Source organism: Centruroides sculpturatus, unplaced genomic scaffold, assembly GCF_000671375.1.
Source record: "Centruroides sculpturatus isolate CEXI.00-Female unplaced genomic scaffold, Cexi_2.0 scaffold471, whole genome shotgun sequence".
In the NCBI taxonomy this organism is placed as follows: Eukaryota; Metazoa; Arthropoda; class Arachnida; order Scorpiones; family Buthidae; genus Centruroides; species Centruroides sculpturatus.
The window spans coordinates 135,049-160,597 of record NW_019384689.1 but is presented as its reverse complement, the minus strand read 5'-3'; the positions used below and the strand labels follow the sequence as shown (position 1 = coordinate 160,597).

The 25,549-nt window shown below is 32.4% G+C and overlaps 1 protein-coding gene across 1 annotated transcript in view; it reads left to right on the top strand.

Moving 5' to 3' along the window:
- Positions 1-25,549, top strand: part of LOC111627119 (CAD protein-like) — a 175,800-nt gene that overhangs the window by 117,790 nt on the left and 32,461 nt on the right. Inside the window, exons 31-37 of the mRNA XM_023370681.1 lie at positions 7,116-7,169; positions 11,219-11,398; positions 11,483-11,584; positions 14,537-14,701; positions 18,731-18,946; positions 19,031-19,132; positions 24,694-24,790. Coding sequence (XP_023226449.1) covers positions 7,116-7,169; positions 11,219-11,398; positions 11,483-11,584; positions 14,537-14,701; positions 18,731-18,946; positions 19,031-19,132; positions 24,694-24,790 — 916 coding nt within the window. The remainder of the gene's footprint in view (positions 1-7,115; positions 7,170-11,218; positions 11,399-11,482; positions 11,585-14,536; positions 14,702-18,730; positions 18,947-19,030; positions 19,133-24,693; positions 24,791-25,549) is intronic.

Below are 25,549 nucleotides of genomic sequence, written 5' to 3'. Positions count from 1 at the left end.
GATTACGTTATGTGAGCAAATGTTGTGTAGTTTGTGGCTGCTTCTTGCCCACATAGCTTACCTAGCAAAACTGGCTCATAGCTTCATGGGAAAAAAGACGGGGCTTGGGAGCACGATTGAGCATACACTAGCTCCTGCATCCTGTAGTTTGCGGCAGCTCTAAGACTTCTGACATCCACTTTTTCAAAAGATCTTTAATAGCAGATGTCGACATTGCTCCTCTTTTCGTCTTTCTCTTTTTCAGAAGAAAACACATCTTGCTGAATTTCTTGGTGTTCTTCATTTAAGAGTTCTTGGGAATTCTGTCGTCAAATCAATTTCAGGTTCCGTTATGAGCTCTCCAATATCATTTTCATTCACCTCCAATTTAAGATCTCTAGCAGTTGTCATAATTTCATCCATAATTTTTGGGGCATCATCTCTCTCTCCCTGAATGCAGGAGGGACACAGCTTTTGTCAAGCAGGATTCAACTGTCGTTGAATGACTTCTGATCATGCCTTCTGAATGAGCCTAATAGCCTCAATAATAATAGCTAATTTTTTTTTCAAAAGGTTTTTAATGTCATCATTGAGGAGAACTGGCATGCTTAAAAACACCAACAAAACAGTGCACAAATGTACAATTTCTTGAAACCCGCAATAACCTCGTGATTCATTGGCTAATCAAGTTATTCAGAGGAAGAAACTGAACTGTCAACCAGGGAAAATCTTCCAGCAAATTATCTTCAAGGTCGTTTGGGTGTCTTGGTGCATTGTCTAATAGCAATAGTGCTTTCAATGGCAATTCATTGGTCTGAAGGTAATCTTTGATACTTGGAGCACAAACTTCAAACAGCCATTCTTTGAAAAGAGCATGCGTGACCCATGCCTTTTTATTCAATCTCCACATCACTAGCATTTCTTTAATTATGAAATTTATTTTGAATACTCTAGGGATAAATTATCAGAGTAAGAAACAAGATGTGGGATAAGCATCATATCACCACTAGCATTAGCTGCCAAAGGTAAGGTTGATTGTTCTTTCATGGGTTTATGCTCAGGAATTTTTCTCATCTTTCATGATGTAGTTACAGTGTGGCATGTGCTTCAAACATTTCTCTAGTTTCCTCTTGAATTGTAGTCATACTAATTATATCTCTTTTCATTTTTCTTTCTTTTATCCAAACTAAAAGCAATCTCTCCATTTTTTTATGGATGGCACATCTTTGTTTCTCAGATGTGATTTTCGTTACTTCTTTAGCTGCTTGAGTCTTTTTTATTATATCTTTCTTAGCTAATATTGTGCCTACTATAGATCTGTTTAAGCTATACTACCTAGCAACATCAGACATCTTCTGCCCACTCTCTACCTTGGCTATTATCTCTTGCTTGGTTTCTGTGGTGAGCACAGTTCTTGACACTCCACTCCTTAGACTCCATAATATTATCAGTTTCTTTTTTTAAATACAAAGTTCAGAAAAGCACTTACAAAATTTAGAGAACACAAATCAACTAGCACACAAAAAATTATTTAAATGTGAAGCTCAGATGGAATTTGAAATTTGGTGTTAAAACATTAATGAATATCTGATGGGACAGTTAAATTGTCCCCTTTCGAAAATAAAAACCGACTCAAGCAAAACTTAACGAGTGCCCGACAGTCTCATGAAGACTATAAAAAATTATTTCTGTGAGAAAAGTAAACAAAAGGCTGGAATTACAAGGGAAAAGAATAATATTTGATCAGTATCATGTTGAGCGTCAATCTTGACATCTCCTGTGCTCTGAAAGGTTTCAAATTGTCATCTGGAGAGAAGGGAACACCAATCGGTATTTGTTATTTTACATTGCTTCTTCTTGTGTTTGTTCAGTGAGGTGTTCATTATCCAAACATGAGTTTGTTGTCTGAACATAAAAATCTTTCGAGAAAGTGTTCGTTGTCTGATTTGTTCACAGTCTGAACTGTTCGTTAACCAATCACCCACTGTATTAATTATTATATTATTAAGTAATAAAATAAATATAATGTGCAGATTATAACTGTGCATTATATTTAATTTTAAATAACATGTTTATTTTTATTTTATTTTATATGTAATACATTATGTATTTGTTTATTGGTTGCAATTTTTTAAACTGGTATATTCTATTTCACATTCTAATTTAATTGTGTATTCAAACCTGAAGAAGATCTGTTTAAGATTGAAAACATTAGTTGCTAATAAAAAAATTTTCAACTGGAGATACAAAGGTTTTGTGGACATTTTTTATATAAGTTACACCAATTTACATCCACTTTGTGTGAAATTTGAGAGGAGGGTGTAATTTTTAAGGTTAATAGATTGTCAGTGTAGCCAATGCTGACACTACTAATTTCTACTACTACTTACTACTACTCCCAATGAGCCATTAATTATCCTGTAGTCTGAAGAATATTTTCTTTAACATTTAATTAATATCTAGTTTTGTTACTTTTGATTAATTTTATTTTTTAGCTGCAGTTTAACTGGCATGCTGGTCTCCCCAGATTATATGTGACATGCTGGTCATTCTATGAAAATACAGCATTATAATTTAACCAAAATTAGCAAAACTTATCATTTGGCCATGTAGAAACATTATAAAGTGTCATCCTGCCACTGGGAATCTAGATTTGAACTCCTGTAATTTACCATGGATGTTTCAGTTGGGACATTGGCCACTGCCACTGTGAGAAATAGATTCAGACAGTTGTATGTTGCCCATCTGTAACAAATGTGATAATAGTTGGTTACATAACCTAAAATGTGCAGGTGTGTTCATTAATCAATTAACTAAAACTTTAAAGTATGTGTATTTTTTTTGCTTGCCAGTATTTATTGTAAATGAATGGATTTAGTTAAAAATATAAAATAATTTCAGCTATGACTTGCATAAATTTTCGAAACTTGTAAAAATGAAGCACCCAACTAGGATAGCTAAGCTACTGGTATTTTTGTCAAGTGCCTTAATTAAAGTATATGCAATATTTATTGTATATACTTTAATGTGTTTACATTATAGCTCATCTCTATTTTAAATGAAATTCCAAATATGTTTCATATAATCATAGTTGTCCATAAAAATTACAACAATAAACTGGAACGATATATATAGACTCTCACCTAAACACACAATTTCCAGCAAAATGTCCAATTCAACATTTGAACGTTTTCAGCCACTCCTTAATTAATTGGCCTTCTTCAGGAAAAGTCAAAGCAAAAATAACTGTTCTATTTATAGAATGTAGCTGCATTCTACACACAATTTAAAAAAGTTTTTTTTAATCAGTTTGAACAATGGCTGTGACGTATAGTAAGCAACGTAAATCCCTTTAAGAATCTAAATAATACTTCCATGCATTTGGTACAGGAATGTAATTAGTGTTTATACACGTTCCTCTTATGTCAGCCCTGCAGATTTCTGCGGCCTCTAATGCTCTTATGTGTTGTGCATTCGAGGCTGACATAAGAGGAACTTGCATGAACACGGATTACATTCCTGTACCAAATGCATGGAAGTACAGTAAAGTGTGAGATCTGAACGGTCAGGGAAGGATCATTTTAATTAAAATAATAAGTTGGAGAAAAGAAATTAAAATAACATAAAATAATATTTTCAACTTCAACAAGATTTCATCTAAAACCGGAGGAAACATTAGAATTTTTGAAAGGAAGTTGATTTCCTTTCCCAGGCTAACTCAGGATGAGTCGAGTATTTGCACATGTTACAGAAGACCAAATAAAATGGCCGTTTCCCCTCCATTCGTGGCAGTCCGACAAAGAAAGGTTGCCATACACAAGAGTTGATATACGACATAGGCAGTCCAACGAAAAGAGGTTGCCATACTGAAGAAGAGAACTAGCCATACGACAGAAGTAGTCCGTCGAAGGAAGTTTGCCATACAGAATAAGTCTGACATTCGATAAAAGGGCAGTCCGTCAAGGAAAGGGTTTGCCATACAGAAGAATTTGATATATGTTAAGAGGCAGTCCGTTAAGAAGAGGTATTGCCATACAAAGAGAATACGATACAAGTGATCGTCCTACCAGACGGATAAGGCCATACAAAACCAATTAATTGAAGTATAAATATACGATAAGATTGTCAAAGAAATAGAAGAAGAGAAATACTTTAAGAAGGAAGAAGATCCTCATACAGAACAGATACGAAAAATATAGTGAAGGTAATGTAAACTCTGAATAGATCGATGTAAACTCTCTCACGCGTTAGGTAGAAATAAGATAGTTTTGTATTTAAAATATTTTGATTTGTTTATAAAATGGTTTGGTTCTTATTAGACATTTATTTTTATTCAAGTTTCCTTAGTTCCTCCGAATCCCAAGTTTAAGGATAACACGTGTTAATCCACGTTTAAAATAACTGATTAACTGGTGTCAAGGAATCCTGACATAGATCTGGTCTGTGAAGTTCAGATCGTTTTAAACATAATTAACAGCCTTCCTATAAAAAGTGTCAAGACCGAATCCCACGATTCTGAGTCGTGTAAGTGGTACTCCTGGTTAGTATCCTCAGCTAGTCTCACATAGAGCATCGATTATCCGACCCCCGATCAACCGTCACATTGGTTAACCGACCACGTTCTAGTCGGCAAATTCAAATGTCTGCTAGTGATGAGGCGCTACAATATTTGGCTATTTCTTGGCTACTTTAATGTTATTTTTGTTAAATTTTTGGTGCTTTAGCTGGCAACGCTGGTTTGACCATGAAAGAGAGGCCAGTATTTAAATGAGGCTTAATTTTCTAATTATTGTTTGTTTTGTGATCAATAAAATAATTTAAAAATAATTTTTAACAATACAATAGCCACGATTATTATTTAAAAAAAATTTTGTTAGGCTTAACATCGATGAAAATTCAACGCGAAGTAGGTTAATAGCGATATACTATCAATAATATAATAATTACATGGGATATACTGATATACTATAAAAATAATGTATTTTTTCATACTTTTCGGTTATCCGTTTTTTCAGTTATCCAACCAACCCCAGTCCCCAATTGAGTCAGATAATCGATGCTCTACTGTATTATTTAGATTCTTAAAGGGATATACGTTGTTACTATACGTCACAGCCATTGTTCAAACTGATTTAAAAAAATTTTTTTTAAATTGTGTGTAGAACGTGGCTACATTCTATAAATAGAACAGTTATTTTCACTTTGACTTTTCCTGAAGAAGGCCAATTAAGAAGTGGTTGAAGATGTTCAAATGTTGAATTTGGACATTTTGCTGGAAATTTTGTGTTTAGGTGAGAGTCTATATAGTTTTCCAATTGTAATGTCAATGACAATAGCAAAGCTTATTTTACTACTGTTTGGAGTTTTGGATCAGAGATCTTTGGCTATGCTGTTGGTGTTTTTTTTAACTCCATGAATAAATAATTTATATGAGGTGCAGTCAAAATGTTCCAGGACTAGTGATGTGACACTATAATCAACCATGTGCTGACAATAACAGCAACAAACCTTTACAATTAAACCAGTGAATATATTTTTGATATACTTTGACAAGCACTTTTGATCCTAATTGGGATCTGGTTCAGATTAAAATGTTCTATACAGAAATTTGGAATGCTTACAGGGAGGAAATGCATCAATTTTACGGAGGTGGCAAACATCTTGCATGCTTGGAGAACTTTTTTGATGATCCCAACAACATTAATAACAAGTAGAAATTTACTACTTCCATTGGGATTTGTTACAAATATATACGCTAAATGTTTATGTTAATTTTTATTTTTTACGTTAATATTAACACACAGATGTGACTTTTATACTTGGAATATTTAATCATTAACATATAGATGGGAATTTTTGTATTTGTTTGAATATTTAATCATTCCAATGGTTTTAAACTTTAAAATTGCTCTTTAAGCATTCCAAATTTTTGTATAGAATGTTTTTTGACCTGAACCAGATCCCAATTAGGATTGAAAGTGCTTGCCAAAGTATATGAAAAATATACTTTGGCAAGCACAATTGTTGATTTAATTATAAAGGTGTTGGTGTTATTTACTATATAACCAGCTGTGAGAAGATTTTAGAGCCATGTGCTGAACTTGCACAAACCTAGCATGCATAATAGACATCGTTATTTAACTTTCCATCAAATTTTGTGCTTTTATTGTATGTAGTTTTTGTGTTTTGCTATTTAGATTAGATCCATGTTCTCATTAATTTGCAATTTTCAATGCTTTGTAAAATTAATTCTTTGAAGGAACAGTATGTGTGTGTGAAATTTTGTTTCAAACTTGGCAAAACTGCAACAGAATCATATGCAATGCTTAAAGTAGCCATTGGATATAATGCAATAAATAGAATTCAATGTTTTTAGTGATATACTCTTGTTTCAAAAATGGACAAATGTCTATTGAAGATGAATGTTCTGATTGCCCATCAACAAGCATAAACAATGAAAATATTGAAAAAGTGAGAGAAGAAATTTATGAAGATTGATGTCAAACAATTGAGGGTATTGAAAATGCTGTTGGAATCTCCCACCAACCTGTTCATTACCATTTGACAGACAATTTGAACAAAAAGCACATTGCTGCCAAATTCATTCCTCGACTTTTGATTAATGAACGAAAACAAATATACCTGACCATTTGTCAAGACTTTAAAGAAAGCCTCCAAATGACCAAAACTTTTTAAAGAAAGTGATTACAGGAGATGAAACATGGATTTACAGCTATGATCCTGAGACCAAACAATAATTGACCCATTGGAAAAATCAAAGCACACCCCGACTAAAGAAAGTTCACCAAGTGACGTGCAATCTTACAAGTATGCTCATTGCTTTTTCAATAGGGAGGGAATTATTCTTTGAGAATTCCCTCCATATTGAAAAAGGTCAAACTGTGAATCAAAATATTTATATGGATGTTTTGAGATGCCTGTGTGAAAATATCAGACAAAAAGTCCTGATTCATATCAATTGCAGTTTTGAATCAGCTGACTCCCAGGAATTCAAATTGATATGAATCTCTGAACTAATCTAAACAATAGTAAAAATTAATTAATATGTAGATAAAATTTTTATGACTTATTAATTAATATTTTAAGTAATTTCCCAAATTATAAATTTGTTATAGCCCCACATACTTTGGAAGAAAAATGTAGCAATGACTCTCCCCCCGGATTTCCCGGTCTAGAAAGTATCGTTCCTTTATTATTAACGGCAGTTAATGATGGAAAGATATCAATAGAGGTAAGAGTAAATAAATTCAGTGATAATCTAATTGTTATGGTAATTTATATTTCCAATAAATAAATTCAACTTCAATTTATTTAAAAAATAAAATATCAGACAGGAAATAAAGTAAAAGTTCAAAAATAGATTTATGGAGCCAAATTTATTTTAATTTGGGAAAAAATGTTTTTCAGTGCCTCTATTCTCATCATTGTTATTTGATTTGGAAACAAGCAGGATTTAATGTTGTAAGAGCATTCTAAAGCTGTTTGAAACATAAAATAAAATTAAAAAAGCACTTTGTATATTGTTTGAATTTTTTTTAAATTTTCAGACTAAACAATGGTAATATAATGTACATCAGACTCAAAAAATAAATAGCATAATGGTTGATGTAAATCAGTTTTTAAAAATGTTAGATTAATATCAATAATTCAGCAATTGAAGCTAGTTAGGTTTTTAGAAACAATGCTAACTGAGTCCATGGATTAAGATTGCCAATTTCTTTTCTTCCATTTAGAAGTAGTGAGGCATTTTTGTTTCTGATTAGTTTTCTCGATGTGTGCATTTTTTAAGGTCTTCTTTGTGTTATACTGATGCCATCCACCTACTACTAAACAGAAGAAAAGAAAGTAGTGACCTTGACCTGTGAGTTCAGTTATCCATAAACTTCTGAATGTATATGGGAGAAAAATAGTTGACATTGGTATAACCCCAATGCTGACACAAGAAAAATACAACAGGGATTCAGGATTTGCTTAGTTCTCTGAGGGGGGGGTCATTCATGACACCACAATTTATTAATTGGCCAGGTGACACCTAGCCCACAGCATGATATCGCCCCTCTTGGCTTCAGCAATCACCCCCATATCTTTAGCTATCCCAAATCATGCCTCAGTGTAGAAATCCCCAAGACCAGCCCCAGGAATTTTTATGGGGGATCTGTTCCCATTGTGGGCCCAGTCAAATCTGTGACAAATGTAGTTAAAAGACTTTCTTAGCATGCACATGGCAGAGAGTCAAAAATAAAGACAAATAATAAAAAATACAAATACAAATTAGTTAATTAATAATTAAATTAGTAGCCCAAACATATTGCAATTAGATATTTAATTTAATATTAATAAATTGAGTTAAACAATTACTTAAGTTGTTTATATATATCATCCAAGTTCAATATGAAAATTATAATACACCTTCTAGCAGTGAAATATATATATATTTCAGTTGCTAGAAGGTGCAATATAATTTTCATATTGAACTTGGATTAAATACATTGTTAAATATATATTCAAATGAACAAAACAATTTTAAGTTTGAAAAGTTTGAATCTTTGCTTCATGAGGATTTAACATTTGATTTGTAAAACCAACACTTCACAACCTTAACACTTTTGTTAGAAACTTTAATAAATTGCAAGAATTTTCTTGAGTTATGAGTTTTTGACATGTTTTCATCTGGTTTCAGTCAAATCTATTAGGTTGTTTGGAAAGTAATTTCGTTTTTTTACCACTAGAGGGATTAGTTGTATTCTTCCCGCCATTTTCATTCTAAATCATATTATCATTATATATTTTGACAGCTAGCATTTTAAGGCTTTTTTCTAAAAAATTTTGTTTGATTTTGTGCAATTGTTTATTTTTTGTGTCCCATCAAATATGGAAAATCGAAAGCGTCATTTTTGGCATATTTTGCTCTTTTATTACCAAAAAGGTAAGAATGCTGTTTAACCGAGAAGAAAATTGTGTGACGTGTATGGAGATGTATTGACAAAACGACAGTGCCAAAACTGGTTTGCAAAATTTTGTTCTGGCAATTTCGATATTGACGATGCACCACGTTTTGGATGGCCAGTTGAAGCCAATGAAAACAAAATAATGGTATTGATTGAAGCAAACTGCCAAATAACAACAAGAGAAATTGCTAACAGATTAAATATGTCCAATTCGACTGTTATGACCACTTGAAACAACTTGGTTTTGTTTCAAAGCTTGATATATGGGTTCCACACATTCTTAAAGAAAGAGATTTGCTCCATCGCATTAACACCTGTGATTTGCTTCTCAAACGTCAAGAAAATGATCCATTTTTGAAGTGAATCATAACTTGCGACGAGAAATGGATTGTATACAACAATGTCGAACGCATGCGATTATGGAGTAGAAAAGATGAGCAAGCTCAAAGCACTTCAAAAGCCAATATTCATTAAAAAAAAAAAAAAGAGAGAAANCAAATTGAGTGATATTATCAAAGAAAAGACCAGAATTGATTAACAGAAAAGGTGTAGTGTTTCACCATGATAATGCCAGACCTCACACAGGTTTGCTAACTCATCAGAAGCTGTTACAGGTTGGATGGGATATGCTACAACACCCACTATATTCACCAGATCTGGTACCCTCGGATTATTACTTATTCCAATCTTTACAAAATTTTTTAAATGGTAAAACATTTACTTCAAATGAGGATGTCAAAAATCACTTGAATCAGTTTTTTGCAAGCAAAGATCAGAAATTTTATGAGCATAGAATCATGCTACTACCAGAAAGATGGCAAAAGGAATTGAACCAAAACGGTCAATATATAATTGAATAAAATATTTATATATTATAAGAAAGTTGTTCTCTTTTTCATGAAAAAAAAAAACGAAATTACTTTCCGAACAACCCAATATATTCTGATGAAGTAAATTTTGATTTTTTTTCACTGTGCAAATAAATTGAACTACACATAAATTTATTCATTGTAATCACTGAATATATCAGTAAATAAGTTCACAAGCTTAGGATAACAAGCTTACTATTGTCATCAAAATACAACAATGTTCACAAAGTAAAGGATGGAAAATGTAAATCTCTTTCCAGATGATAGATTAGCTAATCATTACCATAATAATGGATAGTTTATCCTTTTCTTAGGGAAAGCATAAGAGAGGTAGTGGTAGTGTTATGATGTAAATATCTGCTATTTTCTTTTTCTCTTGACTGTTTTGCTATTATTTATTATGAAACTAGACTTTCACATTGCCAAATCAAGCCTTTACAGTTTTTATAAAGAAGAACCATTTATGGCACTAAAAATAAAATTATGATTCTTCTGATAATGGTTATTTAATTTTTATTAACAACTTTTCAAAAAGCAAACCTGGATTTATGTCAGTTAATTTCCATAATTAAACCCTGAGATTTTCAATAGAAAAATATCTGGTAATAAATAACTTACAATAATACTTATAATAAATAACTTTTAAGCATATAATTTTATTAAACTACAGTAGAGCATTGATTATCCGACTCAATTGGGGACTCAGGTTGGTTGGATAACTGAAAAAAATGAAAAAAATACATTATTAATATAGTATATTAGTATATCCCATGTAATTAGTATATTAGTATATCGCTATTAACCAACTTCGCGTTGAATTTTTATCGATGTTAAGCCTAACAAAATTTTTTTTAAAATAATAATCGTTGCTATTGTATCGTTAAAAATTATTTTTAAATTATGTTACTGCTCACAAAACAAACAACCATTCATAATTAGAAAATTAATCCTCGTTTAAATACTAGCTTCCCTTCAATGGTCGAGCCATGTTGCCAGCTAAAACACGCAAAAATTTAACAAAAATAATATTAAAGTAGCCAAGACATAGACAAATATTGTAGCGCCACGTCACTAGCGGACATTTGAAATGTGCCGACTAGAACGGTCGGTTAATCGATGTGACGGTTAATCGGGGGTCGGATAATCGATGCTCTACTGTAAACATAAAGAATTATTACTAAAATTATCAATAATTAATGAATCCTCCCATGAAAAATATAGTAAAAATTATTGTGTAAGTTATTTATTAACAGATATTTTTCCGTTGTAAATCTCAGGATTTAATTATGGAAATTAACTGACATAAAATAAATCCATAAAATAATGTCAACTATATATCTTAAATTTTTGTTATTATTTATACAGGATCTAGTAAATAAACTGTATTATAATCCAAAAAAGATTTTTGGTCTGCCTGACCAACCAAACACGTACATAGAAGTTGATCTAAAAGAAGAGTGGACCATTCCCGAGAAACAGGCTTTCAGTAAAGCCAAGTGGACACCCTATGCTGGAAGAAAGGTGAAGGGTCGTGTTAGACGTGTCGTATTACGTGGAGAAGTGGCTTTTGTTGATGGAAGAGTATGAAGACAATGTCTTTAATTATTAAATATATTTTTTTTATTTTGTTATATACACTTACATTTTAATACATTTTAATTCCAGGTGCTTGTAGAATCAGGTTACGGAAAAGACATTATAAATACACAGTCAGATGATATCCGCCAGTCCAGTTTCCAGCCTGTTTCTAACATGTCGGATTCGAGTGTAAGTGTATTGAAGCCATTATATTAGTCGAAACCTTATTCCATTATCAGATATTCCAAAAATAATACAGTTATGCATTCTGTATTATTTTGAAAATTATTAACCACTCAGCAGTGACCGACAGATATATCCGTCAAGGGCGATCGTGTGGCACTGGTGAACGACGGATATATCTGCGAAAGAATTTTGCGGATATCGCCAAAAACTACAGCAAAAAAACAATTCACATAAAAAAGGAATTGTGTAACAATAAAAAAAGATTTTTCTCTACTAGACATATTTGTTTACTTTTTCCAAAACAGTAATGAGAAAAAACACATGGGAGAATACTTTAAAAATTTTCCATTTTTATTCTCCACTACATAGGGACCACCATACCTGACTAATCCACTGCTGAAAGTTTAATAGTCTTTAGTTAAATAAAATTGTGCCATACAAAGACAGTAAAAGCATTAGCCTGCCACTCTGATAGATCCAGATTCAAATCTAGATTGGAATCTGGCTATATAACACATCATCTCTCACCATCCAACTACCTCATTAGTGAACATGAAAAAGACCCTAAGTCATAGAAAGAGATTTAAGAAAAATAACTATTGTCATATGAAGTAGACACTCAATTTATTGGACAAAAATTTTCATCCTAAAGGAAAAATTTATAATCTTTTTTAATTACTAAACAGAGAACACTAAAAGGTTGGGTCAATGAGTATAAATTACTCAATGTACATTATAACATTTTGATACATCCTGTATGTTGTAAGTTCATTATTAATATAAGTTTTGAATGGATTTTTAGTAACAGTGGATACTGCTTACTCCTAATTAGTTCACTAAATCAAATATATCATATTTTAATTTNGGTTATCCGTTTTTTCAGTTATCCAACCAACCCCAGTCCCCAATTGAGTCAGATAATCGATGCTCTACTGTATTATTTAGATTCTTAAAGGGATATACGTTGTTACTATACGTCACAGCCATTGTTCAAACTGATTTAAAAAAATTTTTTTTAAATTGTGTGTAGAACGTGGCTACATTCTATAAATAGAACAGTTATTTTCACTTTGACTTTTCCTGAAGAAGGCCAATTAAGAAGTGGTTGAAGATGTTCAAATGTTGAATTTGGACATTTTGCTGGAAATTTTGTGTTTAGGTGAGAGTCTATATAGTTTTCCAATTGTAATGTCAATGACAATAGCAAAGCTTATTTTACTACTGTTTGGAGTTTTGGATCAGAGATCTTTGGCTATGCTGTTGGTGTTTTTTTTAACTCCATGAATAAATAATTTATATGAGGTGCAGTCAAAATGTTCCAGGACTAGTGATGTGACACTATAATCAACCATGTGCTGACAATAACAGCAACAAACCTTTACAATTAAACCAGTGAATATATTTTTGATATACTTTGACAAGCACTTTTGATCCTAATTGGGATCTGGTTCAGATTAAAATGTTCTATACAGAAATTTGGAATGCTTACAGGGAGGAAATGCATCAATTTTACGGAGGTGGCAAACATCTTGCATGCTTGGAGAACTTTTTTGATGATCCCAACAACATTAATAACAAGTAGAAATTTACTACTTCCATTGGGATTTGTTACAAATATATACGCTAAATGTTTATGTTAATTTTTATTTTTTACGTTAATATTAACACACAGATGTGACTTTTATACTTGGAATATTTAATCATTAACATATAGATGGGAATTTTTGTATTTGTTTGAATATTTAATCATTCCAATGGTTTTAAACTTTAAAATTGCTCTTTAAGCATTCCAAATTTTTGTATAGAATGTTTTTTGACCTGAACCAGATCCCAATTAGGATTGAAAGTGCTTGCCAAAGTATATGAAAAATATACTTTGGCAAGCACAATTGTTGATTTAATTATAAAGGTGTTGGTGTTATTTACTATATAACCAGCTGTGAGAAGATTTTAGAGCCATGTGCTGAACTTGCACAAACCTAGCATGCATAATAGACATCGTTATTTAACTTTCCATCAAATTTTGTGCTTTTATTGTATGTAGTTTTTGTGTTTTGCTATTTAGATTAGATCCATGTTCTCATTAATTTGCAATTTTCAATGCTTTGTAAAATTAATTCTTTGAAGGAACAGTATGTGTGTGTGAAATTTTGTTTCAAACTTGGCAAAACTGCAACAGAATCATATGCAATGCTTAAAGTAGCCATTGGATATAATGCAATAAATAGAATTCAATGTTTTTAGTGATATACTCTTGTTTCAAAAATGGACAAATGTCTGTTGAAGATGAATGTTCTGATTGCCCATCAACAAGCATAAACAATGAAAATATTGAAAAAGTGAGAGAAGAAATTTATGAAGATTGATGTCAAACAATTGAGGGTATTGAAAATGCTGTTGGAATCTCCCACCAACCTGTTCATTACCATTTGACAGACAATTTGAACAAAAAGCACATTGCTGCCAAATTCATTCCTCGACTTTTGATTAATGAACGAAAACAAATATACCTGACCATTTGTCAAGACTTTAAAGAAAGCCTCCAAATGACCAAAACTTTTTAAAGAAAGTGATTACAGGAGATGAAACATGGATTTACAGCTATGATCCTGAGACCAAACAATAATTGACCCATTGGAAAAATCAAAGCACACCCCGACTAAAGAAAGTTCACCAAGTGAGGTGCAATCTTACAAGTATGCTCATTGCTTTTTCAATAGGGAGGGAATTATTCTTTGAGAATTCCCTCCATATTGAAAAAGGTCAAACTGTGAATCAAAATATTTATATGGATGTTTTGAGATGCCTGTGTGAAAATATCAGACAAAAAGTCCTGATTCATATCAATTGCAGTTTTGAATCAGCTGACTCCCAGGAATTCAAATTGATATGAATCTCTGAACTAATCTAAACAATAGTAAAAATTAATTAATATGTAGATAAAATTTTTATGACTTATTAATTAATATTTTAAGTAATTTCCCAAATTATAAATTTGTTATAGCCCCACATACTTTGGAAGAAAAATGTAGCAATGACTCTCCCCCCGGATTTCCCGGTCTAGAAAGTATCGTTCCTTTATTATTAACGGCAGTTAATGATGGAAAGATATCAATAGAGGTAAGAGTAAATAAATTCAGTGATAATCTAATTGTTATGGTAATTTATATTTCCAATAAATAAATTCAACTTCAATTTATTTAAAAAATAAAATATCAGACAGGAAATAAAGTAAAAGTTCAAAAATAGATTTATGGAGCCAAATTTATTTTAATTTGGGAAAAAATGTTTTTCAGTGCCTCTATTCTCATCATTGTTATTTGATTTGGAAACAAGCAGGATTTAATGTTGTAAGAGCATTCTAAAGCTGTTTGAAACATAAAATAAAATTAAAAAAGCACTTTGTATATTGTTTGAATTTTTTTTAAATTTTCAGACTAAACAATGGTAATATAATGTACATCAGACTCAAAAAATAAATAGCATAATGGTTGATGTAAATCAGTTTTTAAAAATGTTAGATTAATATCAATAATTCAGCAATTGAAGCTAGTTAGGTTTTTAGAAACAATGCTAACTGAGTCCATGGATTAAGATTGCCAATTTCTTTTCTTCCATTTAGAAGTAGTGAGGCATTGGGTGAGGCATTTTTGTTTCTGATTAGTTTTCTCGATGTGTGCATTTTTTAAGGTCTTCTTTGTGTTATACTGATGCCATCCACCTACTACTAAACAGAAGAAAAGAAAGTAGTGACCTTGACCTGTGAGTTCAGTTATCCATAAACTTCTGAATGTATATGGGAGAAAAATAGTTGACATTGGTATAACCCCAATGCTGACACAAGAAAAATACAACAGGGATTCAGGATTTGCTTAGTTCTCTGAGGGGGGGTCATTCATGACACCACAATTTATTAATTGGCCAGGTGACACCTAGCCCACAGCATGATATCGCCCCTCTTGGCTTCAGCAATCACCCCCATATCTTTAGCTATCCCAAATCATGCCTCAGTGTAGAAATCCCCAAGACCAGCCCCAGGAATTTTTATGGGGGATCTGTTCCCATTGTGGGCCCAGTCAAATCTGTGACAAATGTAGTTAAAAGACTTTCTTAGCATGCACATGGCAGAGAGTCAAAAATAAAGACAAATAATAAAAAATACAAATACAAATTAGTTAATTAATAATTAAATTAGTAGCCCAAACATATTGCAATTAGATATTTAATTTAATATTAATAAATTGAGTTAAACAATTACTTAAGTTGTTTATATATATCATCCAAGTTCAATATGAAAATTATAATACACCTTCTAGCAGTGAAATATATATATATTTCAGTTGCTAGAAGGTGCAATATAATTTTCATATTGAACTTGGATTAAATACATTGTTAAATATATATTCAAATGAACAAAACAATTTTAAGTTTGAAAAGTTTGAATCTTTGCTTCATGAGGATTTAACATTTGATTTGTAAAACCAACACTTCACAACCTTAACACTTTTGTTAGAAACTTTAATAAATTGCAAGAATTTTCTTGAGTTATGAGTTTTTGACATGTTTTCATCTGGTTTCAGTCAAATCTATTAGGTTGTTTGGAAAGTAATTTCGTTTTTTTACCACTAGAGGGATTAGTTGTATTCTTCCCGCCATTTTCATTCTAAATCATATTATCATTATATATTTTGACAGCTAGCATTTTAAGGCTTTTTTCTAAAAAATTTTGTTTGATTTTGTGCAATTGTTTATTTTTTGTGTCCCATCAAATATGGAAAATCGAAAGCGTCATTTTTGGCATATTTTGCTCTTTTATTACCAAAAAGGTAAGAATGCTGTTTAACCGAGAAGAAAATTGTGTGACGTGTATGGAGATGTATTGACAAAACGACAGTGCCAAAACTGGTTTGCAAAATTTTGTTCTGGCAATTTCGATATTGACGATGCACCACGTTTTGGATGGCCAGTTGAAGCCAATGAAAACAAAATAATGGTATTGATTGAAGCAAACTGCCAAATAACAACAAGAGAAATTGCTAACAGATTAAATATGTCCAATTCGACTGTTATGACCACTTGAAACAACTTGGTTTTGTTTCAAAGCTTGATATATGGGTTCCACACATTCTTAAAGAAAGAGATTTGCTCCATCGCATTAACACCTGTGATTTGCTTCTCAAACGTCAAGAAAATGATCCATTTTTGAAGTGAATCATAACTTGCGACGAGAAATGGATTGTATACAACAATGTCGAACGCATGCGATTATGGAGTAGAAAAGATGAGCAAGCTCAAAGCACTTCAAAAGCCAATATTCATTAAAAAAAAAAAAAAGAGAGAAANAAGTGATGCTCTCTGTTTGGTGGGATTTTAAGGGAATTGTTTTGAAAGTCTACTGCCGTCAACTGGACAAATTGAGTGATATTATCAAAGAAAAGACCAGAATTGATTAACAGAAAAGGTGTAGTGTTTCACCATGATAATGCCAGACCTCACACAGGTTTGCTAACTCATCAGAAGCTGTTACAGGTTGGATGGGATATGCTACAACACCCACTATATTCACCAGATCTGGTACCCTCGGATTATTACTTATTCCAATCTTTACAAAATTTTTTAAATGGTAAAACATTTACTTCAAATGAGGATGTCAAAAATCACTTGAATCAGTTTTTTGCAAGCAAAGATCAGAAATTTTATGAGCATAGAATCATGCTACTACCAGAAAGATGGCAAAAGGAATTGAACCAAAACGGTCAATATATAATTGAATAAAATATTTATATATTATAAGAAAGTTGTTCTCTTTTTCATGAAAAAAAAAAACGAAATTACTTTCCGAACAACCCAATATATTCTGATGAAGTAAATTTTGATTTTTTTTCACTGTGCAAATAAATTGAACTACACATAAATTTATTCATTGTAATCACTGAATATATCAGTAAATAAGTTCACAAGCTTAGGATAACAAGCTTACTATTGTCATCAAAATACAACAATGTTCACAAAGTAAAGGATGGAAAATGTAAATCTCTTTCCAGATGATAGATTAGCTAATCATTACCATAATAATGGATAGTTTATCCTTTTCTTAGGGAAAGCATAAGAGAGGTAGTGGTAGTGTTATGATGTAAATATCTGCTATTTTCTTTTTCTCTTGACTGTTTTGCTATTATTTATTATGAAACTAGACTTTCACATTGCCAAATCAAGCCTTTACAGTTTTTATAAAGAAGAACCATTTATGGCACTAAAAATAAAATTATGATTCTTCTGATAATGGTTATTTAATTTTTATTAACAACTTTTCAAAAAGCAAACCTGGATTTATGTCAGTTAATTTCCATAATTAAACCCTGAGATTTTCAATAGAAAAATATCTGGTAATAAATAACTTACAATAATACTTATAATAAATAACTTTTAAGCATATAATTTTATTAAACTACAGTAGAGCATTGATTATCCGACTCAATTGGGGACTCAGGTTGGTTGGATAACTGAAAAAAATGAAAAAAATACATTATTAATATAGTATATTAGTATATCCCATGTAATTAGTATATTAGTATATCGCTATTAACCAACTTCGCGTTGAATTTTTATCGATGTTAAGCCTAACAAAATTTTTTTTAAAATAATAATCGTTGCTATTGTATCGTTAAAAATTATTTTTAAATTATGTTACTGCTCACAAAACAAACAACCATTCATAATTAGAAAATTAATCCTCGTTTAAATACTAGCTTCCCTTCAATGGTCGAGCCATGTTGCCAGCTAAAACACGCAAAAATTTAACAAAAATAATATTAAAGTAGCCAAGACATAGACAAATATTGTAGCGCCACGTCACTAGCGGACATTTGAAATGTGCCGACTAGAACGGTCGGTTAATCGATGTGACGGTTAATCGGGGGTCGGATAATCGATGCTCTACTGTAAACATAAAGAATTATTACTAAAATTATCAATAATTAATGAATCCTCCCATGAAAAATATAGTAAAAATTATTGTGTAAGTTATTTATTAACAGATATTTTTCCGTTGTAAATCTCAGGATTTAATTATGGAAATTAACTGACATAAAATAAATCCATAAAATAATGTCAACTATATATCTTAAATTTTTGTTATTATTTATACAGGATCTAGTAAATAAACTGTATTATAATCCAAAAAAGATTTTTGGTCTGCCTGACCAACCAAACACGTACATAGAAGTTGATCTAAAAGAAGAGTGGACCATTCCCGAGAAACAGGCTTTCAGTAAAGCCAAGTGGACACCCTATGCTGGAAGAAAGGTGAAGGGTCGTGTTAGACGTGTCGTATTACGTGGAGAAGTGGCTTTTGTTGATGGAAGAGTATGAAGACAATGTCTTTAATTATTAAATATATTTTTTTTATTTTGTTATATACACTTACATTTTAATACATTTTAATTCCAGGTGCTTGTAGAATCAGGTTACGGAAAAGACATTATAAATACACAGTCAGATGATATCCGCCAGTCCAGTTTCCAGCCTGTTTCTAACATGTCGGATTCGAGTGTAAGTGTATTGAAGCCATTATATTAGTCGAAACCTTATTCCATTATCAGATATTCCAAAAATAATACAGTTATGCATTCTGTATTATTTTGAAAATTATTAACCACTCAGCAGTGACCGACAGATATATCCGTCAAGGGCGATCGTGTGGCACTGGTGAACGACGGATATATCTGCGAAAGAATTTTGCGGATATCGCCAAAAACTACAGCAAAAAAACAATTCACATAAAAAAGGAATTGTGTAACAATAAAAAAAGATTTTTCTCTACTAGACATATTTGTTTACTTTTTCCAAAACAGTAATGAGAAAAAACACATGGGAGAATACTTTAAAAATTTTCCATTTTTATTCTCCACTACATAGGGACCACCATACCTGACTAATCCACTGCTGAAAGTTTAATAGTCTTTAGTTAAATAAAATTGTGCCATACAAAGACAGTAAAAGCATTAGCCTGCCACTCTGATAGATCCAGATTCAAATCTAGATTGGAATCTGGCTATATAACACATCATCTCTCACCATCCAACTACCTCATTAGTGAACATGAAAAAGACCCTAAGTCATAGAAAGAGATTTAAGAAAAATAACTATTGTCATATGAAGTAGACACTCAATTTATTGGACAAAAATTTTCATCCTAAAGGAAAAATTTATAATCTTTTTTAATTACTAAACAGAGAACACTAAAAGGTTGGGTCAATGAGTATAAATTACTCAATGTACATTATAACATTTTGATACATCCTGTATGTTGTAAGTTCATTATTAATATAAGTTTTGAATGGATTTTTAGTAACAGTGGATACTGCTTACTCCTAATTAGTTCACTAAATCAAATATATCATATTTTAATTTTATTATTGGACTGCAATTTAAAAAAATTGTAGACATAAATTCCCACTGTTGTCCATCTATCTGTCTTTCTTTAATCTTGAGAACGGAATTACATGGATGAAATTCAAAACCAGATATGGAAAGCTTATATCTTGAAAGATTAGAGATTTTTAAAATGAACAATAACTGGCTGCATCAACCATAGGGATGCAGACACATTGGCTACCGCATGGCAATCTTTTTATGAAAATTAATTGTATTAAGAAACATTTATTTGTTATTTATTTTATTGTGTGCAACTACATTTTCAGTTATTTATTTATTTTGGAATTCTCATTTTCATTTATATTTAAATTTATATTGTTTTATAGTAACTGAGGAAGATCAATTAAAAACGATCAAAAACGTTTTTATTTTTTATTTTAGTAAATTTTATTTGCGGGATTGTTAAAGGTGTGTTTTTTATCAAAAAGAAGTTATGCATTTGAATATTATTTCAGCTTTATTGGTGTCATTTTTAAAGATAGGACAACTTTCGAGTTTATTTGTAAAGGCCAGTTCATTTTTCATGTGAATGGAGAAGAGAAAATAACACTAAATTTGTTTAATTTTCAAAACTTAATGCATTACTAGTGATAAACTCATTTAATTTGCCTTGAAGACCACTGACAGATTATGATCAAAGAAAGTACTCCTTGTTCAATGCTGTCTAGAGAGATATTTAGCAGTTCAAATGGAACTAAATATGCTATGATGACATTTTAAACATACAGAAGACATTTCTGTAAAATAAAATTAATACACCTCATTGCTATGGCACTTTTACTACTGCAAGCAAAGAAAAAGTTGGTTCTTTGCATAAACACATGTTGCAGCCAAAATTTGGATATAAAAATGACCATAGCTGTTAAATGTCATTCTTATCAGCTACAATGACCATCAGCTTGCTGGAATGTACATTTCTTGAGAAGCTATTTTATGAAAACAATAGTTATGTTGCCACTGCATTTCAGTATTTACATTGAGGAGCAGTGACTCCACAAGCACTCACAATAATGATTGTTCAATTTGAGAAATCTGGACGTTTGGGAGTTCAACTTGATCAAGAACACAAACCTATCACTTCACAACCACAGTTATTGTTGAACAGTCAATGAATGAAACATATTAACATTCAGCAGGAATAAAACATGGACAGTAGCTAAGCTTGTAACCCATGTTTCAACCATGTCATTTTTTAACATGATGCAGATATCTGACAAGATATGACATGGTTGAAACATGGGTTTATCACAAGCCTACTTATTGTCTGTGTTTTATTCCCACTGCTTCCAGTGACTCTCACTGCTATAAGCTGGCTGGGTTTAGAGCATTAGTCAATAGAGCCTTCACACACTGCTCCAATGCTAAAGACATTAAGATAGAATTGGAGCATATTAACAGCAAAGCAATAACATATGGATACAGTAGAAAACTTATTCTGTCATTAGCTCTTAAAATCCAGCTTAAGAAAAACGCACACACTTGTGAGAAACCATGGGCCAAGGGTTAATCCCTCTTGACCACTTACTCGGCAACAGTCTGCAAAGACCGCTCACCTTGTCGTTCCGGATGGCTTAGGAGGGCAAATCGAGTGGGGATGGCATTGGTAAGTCGGCAGGCACAACAATAGGCAGGTTTAACAAAATAAAGTATTTATTGAATAGCTAAGCTAGGTTACATAAGGCGATAACAATATATAGGTTAAATGCGAGTAAATATAAGTTAACTATAACAAGGACTGCTCTTAACTCTAATGGCTATTCTGAGAGAGAGAGTTCACAAAGCTCTAAAATACAAATACATCTATGAGGATATGACTAATATGCGTTCGTTGAATGGTCCGTAGGAATCGTAGTCAGCACAGGAACAGTAGTTGGCAATAATTATGGAAGTTCAAAGTTGTGGTCTGTTGTATGGCAATGTCCTTTTGGCCGCTATGTCCGGGGTATGGAGACATTAATAAGTATAACTTCCTTTGGTCGCCCCGAGCTTCCAGGGACTCGAGCTTTTATACATTCTTCGTGGGAAAGGAGTCACGTGATCTACTTCTGTTGACACTAATGGTGCATTCCAATCACCCAAGTGTCAACTTTCCCACCTAATTGTGAAAACAAACAGTGACATCTGATATACTTCTCACCAAGAGCAGGTTTTTTCCATCGGAGTTGTTTACAGATGATTTTTCCAATAACTACGTAAAAATCGTGGATCTCACACACTACTAACAACAAGGAAGAAGAGATACAACCACAAGCATATGAACAAAAAGTCTTGTAGGAGACTTTGACCCAAGGATGCAAGCCACTTACACAAACATAGTCAAATATGTTAAATTAATGAAAGGATAGCATATCAGCATAATCCAACCATCTTTCGTATATTACCAAATGCCGAAGATAAGATAAATGGAAATAGAGTCCCCAAGTTGTCAATAAATTTGAGAGATCTTACATATGTGGCTCTACTGAGAACATGGATGTGTAGAATTAAAGAGCACCAACAAGTCATCTGTAATAATAAACTAGTAACAACTCTCGCCAATATGCACATGAGCCCAGGGTATCGATTATCTGGGATAAAGCAAAACTGATAAGGAAAGTCTTAGACATTCAAAAACTAAACCTTGGAAGCCTGGGAAATTTTTAGTAGAGCAATCAATAGGATTTGCTAACCTGTTGTGTTTACAAAACGATGTTACCTTTCTCCATTGTCACTCATAAGCAGAGGATGCATATGCACTAATCACAGTCTTGAGTTTTCAATGATCACCGCCCAATTGGGCATTAAAGTCCCCGATCAGTACCCTCAGGTAATGATTCGGGATACCATCAAAGACGTCTTGAAGCTGCTCATGAAATTCATATTTTATTGTGTCCTTTGCATCATTGGTTGGTGCATAAACCTGTACTACAGTCCCTTTGGCATGTGTTGTCCTCCTTCGACACCTGCAGATTGCCCTCATCAGCTTGCTCCTCCCACTAGTGCTGACTTACGGGAAGAGCAAGCTGGGTTTCTCTGCGGAAGATCATGCAGCGAGCAGATCTTCTCCTTTCAAAACATCATTGAACAATGCATTGAATATCGACACCCATTGGCTATATTCATTTTCCATTGGCTTCATTGATTTCAAGAAGGTTTTTGACAGTGTTCACCGCGAGTCCCTCTGGCAAATCTTGCGATTATATGGTGTACCGACAAACTTTGTCACCATTTTCGAGGCCTTATACCTGCATCAAGTTGTTGTTAAGACTGAAGGTGGTCGTATGGACTTCTTTGAAATTATGACAGGAGTCAGATAGGGTTGTGTCCTGTCCCCTTTCCTCTTCCTCATCACCCTTGATTATGTCATGCGGCAGACAGAAGAGTCCAGTGCATGCATTGGGACCAACATCCACTGGTTTGACCAGGACTGTCTTGGAGATTTGGTTTTTGCTGATGATATTGCCCTATTAGAGGAAAGCGAGACAATGCTCCGTCACACTACGGCCGCTTTGGGTTGGGAGGCACACAAAATTGGTCTCAGGATAAACGGCATGAAGTCAAAAATTATGCATGTATGTAACACTGCCCAAACATGGGGAGTAATTATTGGAGCACAACAGTTGGAGGAAGTGAAGAGATTTACTTACTTGAGTAGTGTTATTTCCCAAAATGGTAATGCAGAAATAGATATAAAGTGCTGCATCGAAAAGCAGTTACAGTCTTCTGGCAGATGAAAAATCTGGTCCTCACCATCCATCTGTTGAGAATCAAATTCTGCCTGTTAACCTCCATCGTGATTCTAGTAGCTGTTTATGCTAGTGAGTCCTGGAAGACATTGGGAAACATCAATAGAAGGCTTGATGTCTTTCAACAGAGATGTCTACAAAGAATCCTAAGGATCCAATATTTAGATCATATCACCAATGAAGAGGTTTTCTGATGGAGTGGGATGTGCAAACTTCATAACATTGTCGCCCATAGAAGAGTCTGACTGGCCAGCCACATTTTTCATATGGAGAACAATAGGATCTCTAACTCAGCCATGAAATGGGTTCCCCTAGTGCCAAATGACCACAAGGATGCCCCAGGAATACTTGGTTGGAGTAGAACTTTTCTTCAAGATTTGAAGATGCTCAATATGACTTCGGAGGAAGCTGAAGCCCTTGCCCATGATCAAAATCGATGGAAGATAATTGCTGCCCAGTATGCTACCTAGCATTGGAGGAACTACTACTACATATTATTTACTGGAAGACTGTGTATGGTGTTTAGTTTTAATTTAAAATATAGTAATATTTTAAACAGATCATACAAGCTTGAGTGCATTTTTCTTTCATTCTTTAGAAATATGAATGCCAATGAAAAGAGGACAGTTAAAATTATGAGTTGGCCTTTAAAGTTAAACTTTAAAGACCAATTCATATAACTAAATATCTTACTCAGCTCCTTAAATAATAAATCATCCAACACCTGATGCATCAGATGATTTATTTAATAAATGTTTTCTCAGCATCAGATGTTGGATGATTTGCCAATTCATATTTTCAAAGTTAGATAAATCAACGAAATATAATAGTAGGACTCATAATTTTGTAATTACTAGCAATATGGGGTTAAAACAAATGATATAAAAATCTATAAATTGTCAGAATTTAAAAAAACATCAAAAATTCTTAATATTTTAAAATTTTTTTTAGAAATTAGATGATTCTATACACAAAGTCCAAACGAAACCCAATTTTCCAATCAATGTGGACATGAAGAGAAAAGAAAGTTTCAAAGTTCTTGCAACAGGTAAAATTAACTTGTGTCATTTCTTATAAAAGAGTTAAGAATAAAGAAAATTCTCAGTTATCTGAGCAAATGGAAATTATTATTAAAAGTACAGTGGGTGATTGGTTAACGAACAGTTCAGATAGCAAACAAATTTGATAACAAACACTTTCGCAAAAGATTTTTATGATTGGACAACAAAGACATGTTCGGATAACGAACACTTTACTGAACAAACATAAACAGAAGTGACAGAAAGTAATGAATACCGATTGATTTTCCCTTGTCTTCGGGTAACAATTCAAAACCTTTCGGTGCACGGGAGACGTCAACATTGACACTCAATCCAATACCAATCGGATAGTATTCCTCCAAATTTTGAAATTTTCCCTTGTAATTCTAGCTTTTTGTTTACCTCTCTGACAAATAATTTTTTATAGTATTCGCGAGACTCTCAGACAGGCACTTGTTAAGTTTTGCGTAGGCTTTTATTTACAAAAGGTGAGAGTTTAACCATTCCATTGGATATTTGTTACCATTTTAACCGATCACCCACTGAACCTTATTTTATACAGTTTAAGCATATGAACTTCACAAAGTAAATGCTTTTGCAATTCTTAAAACATGTATTTCAAGTAAGAGAAATAAACTGAATTATTTATTAATAATTTAATAACAACAATTACAGAAAATTAGATGTATTGAGTATGGCACAACAATAACTCTAATAAATCAACTTTTTTTTTTTTTTTTTTTTTTTTTAATTTACCACACTATAGT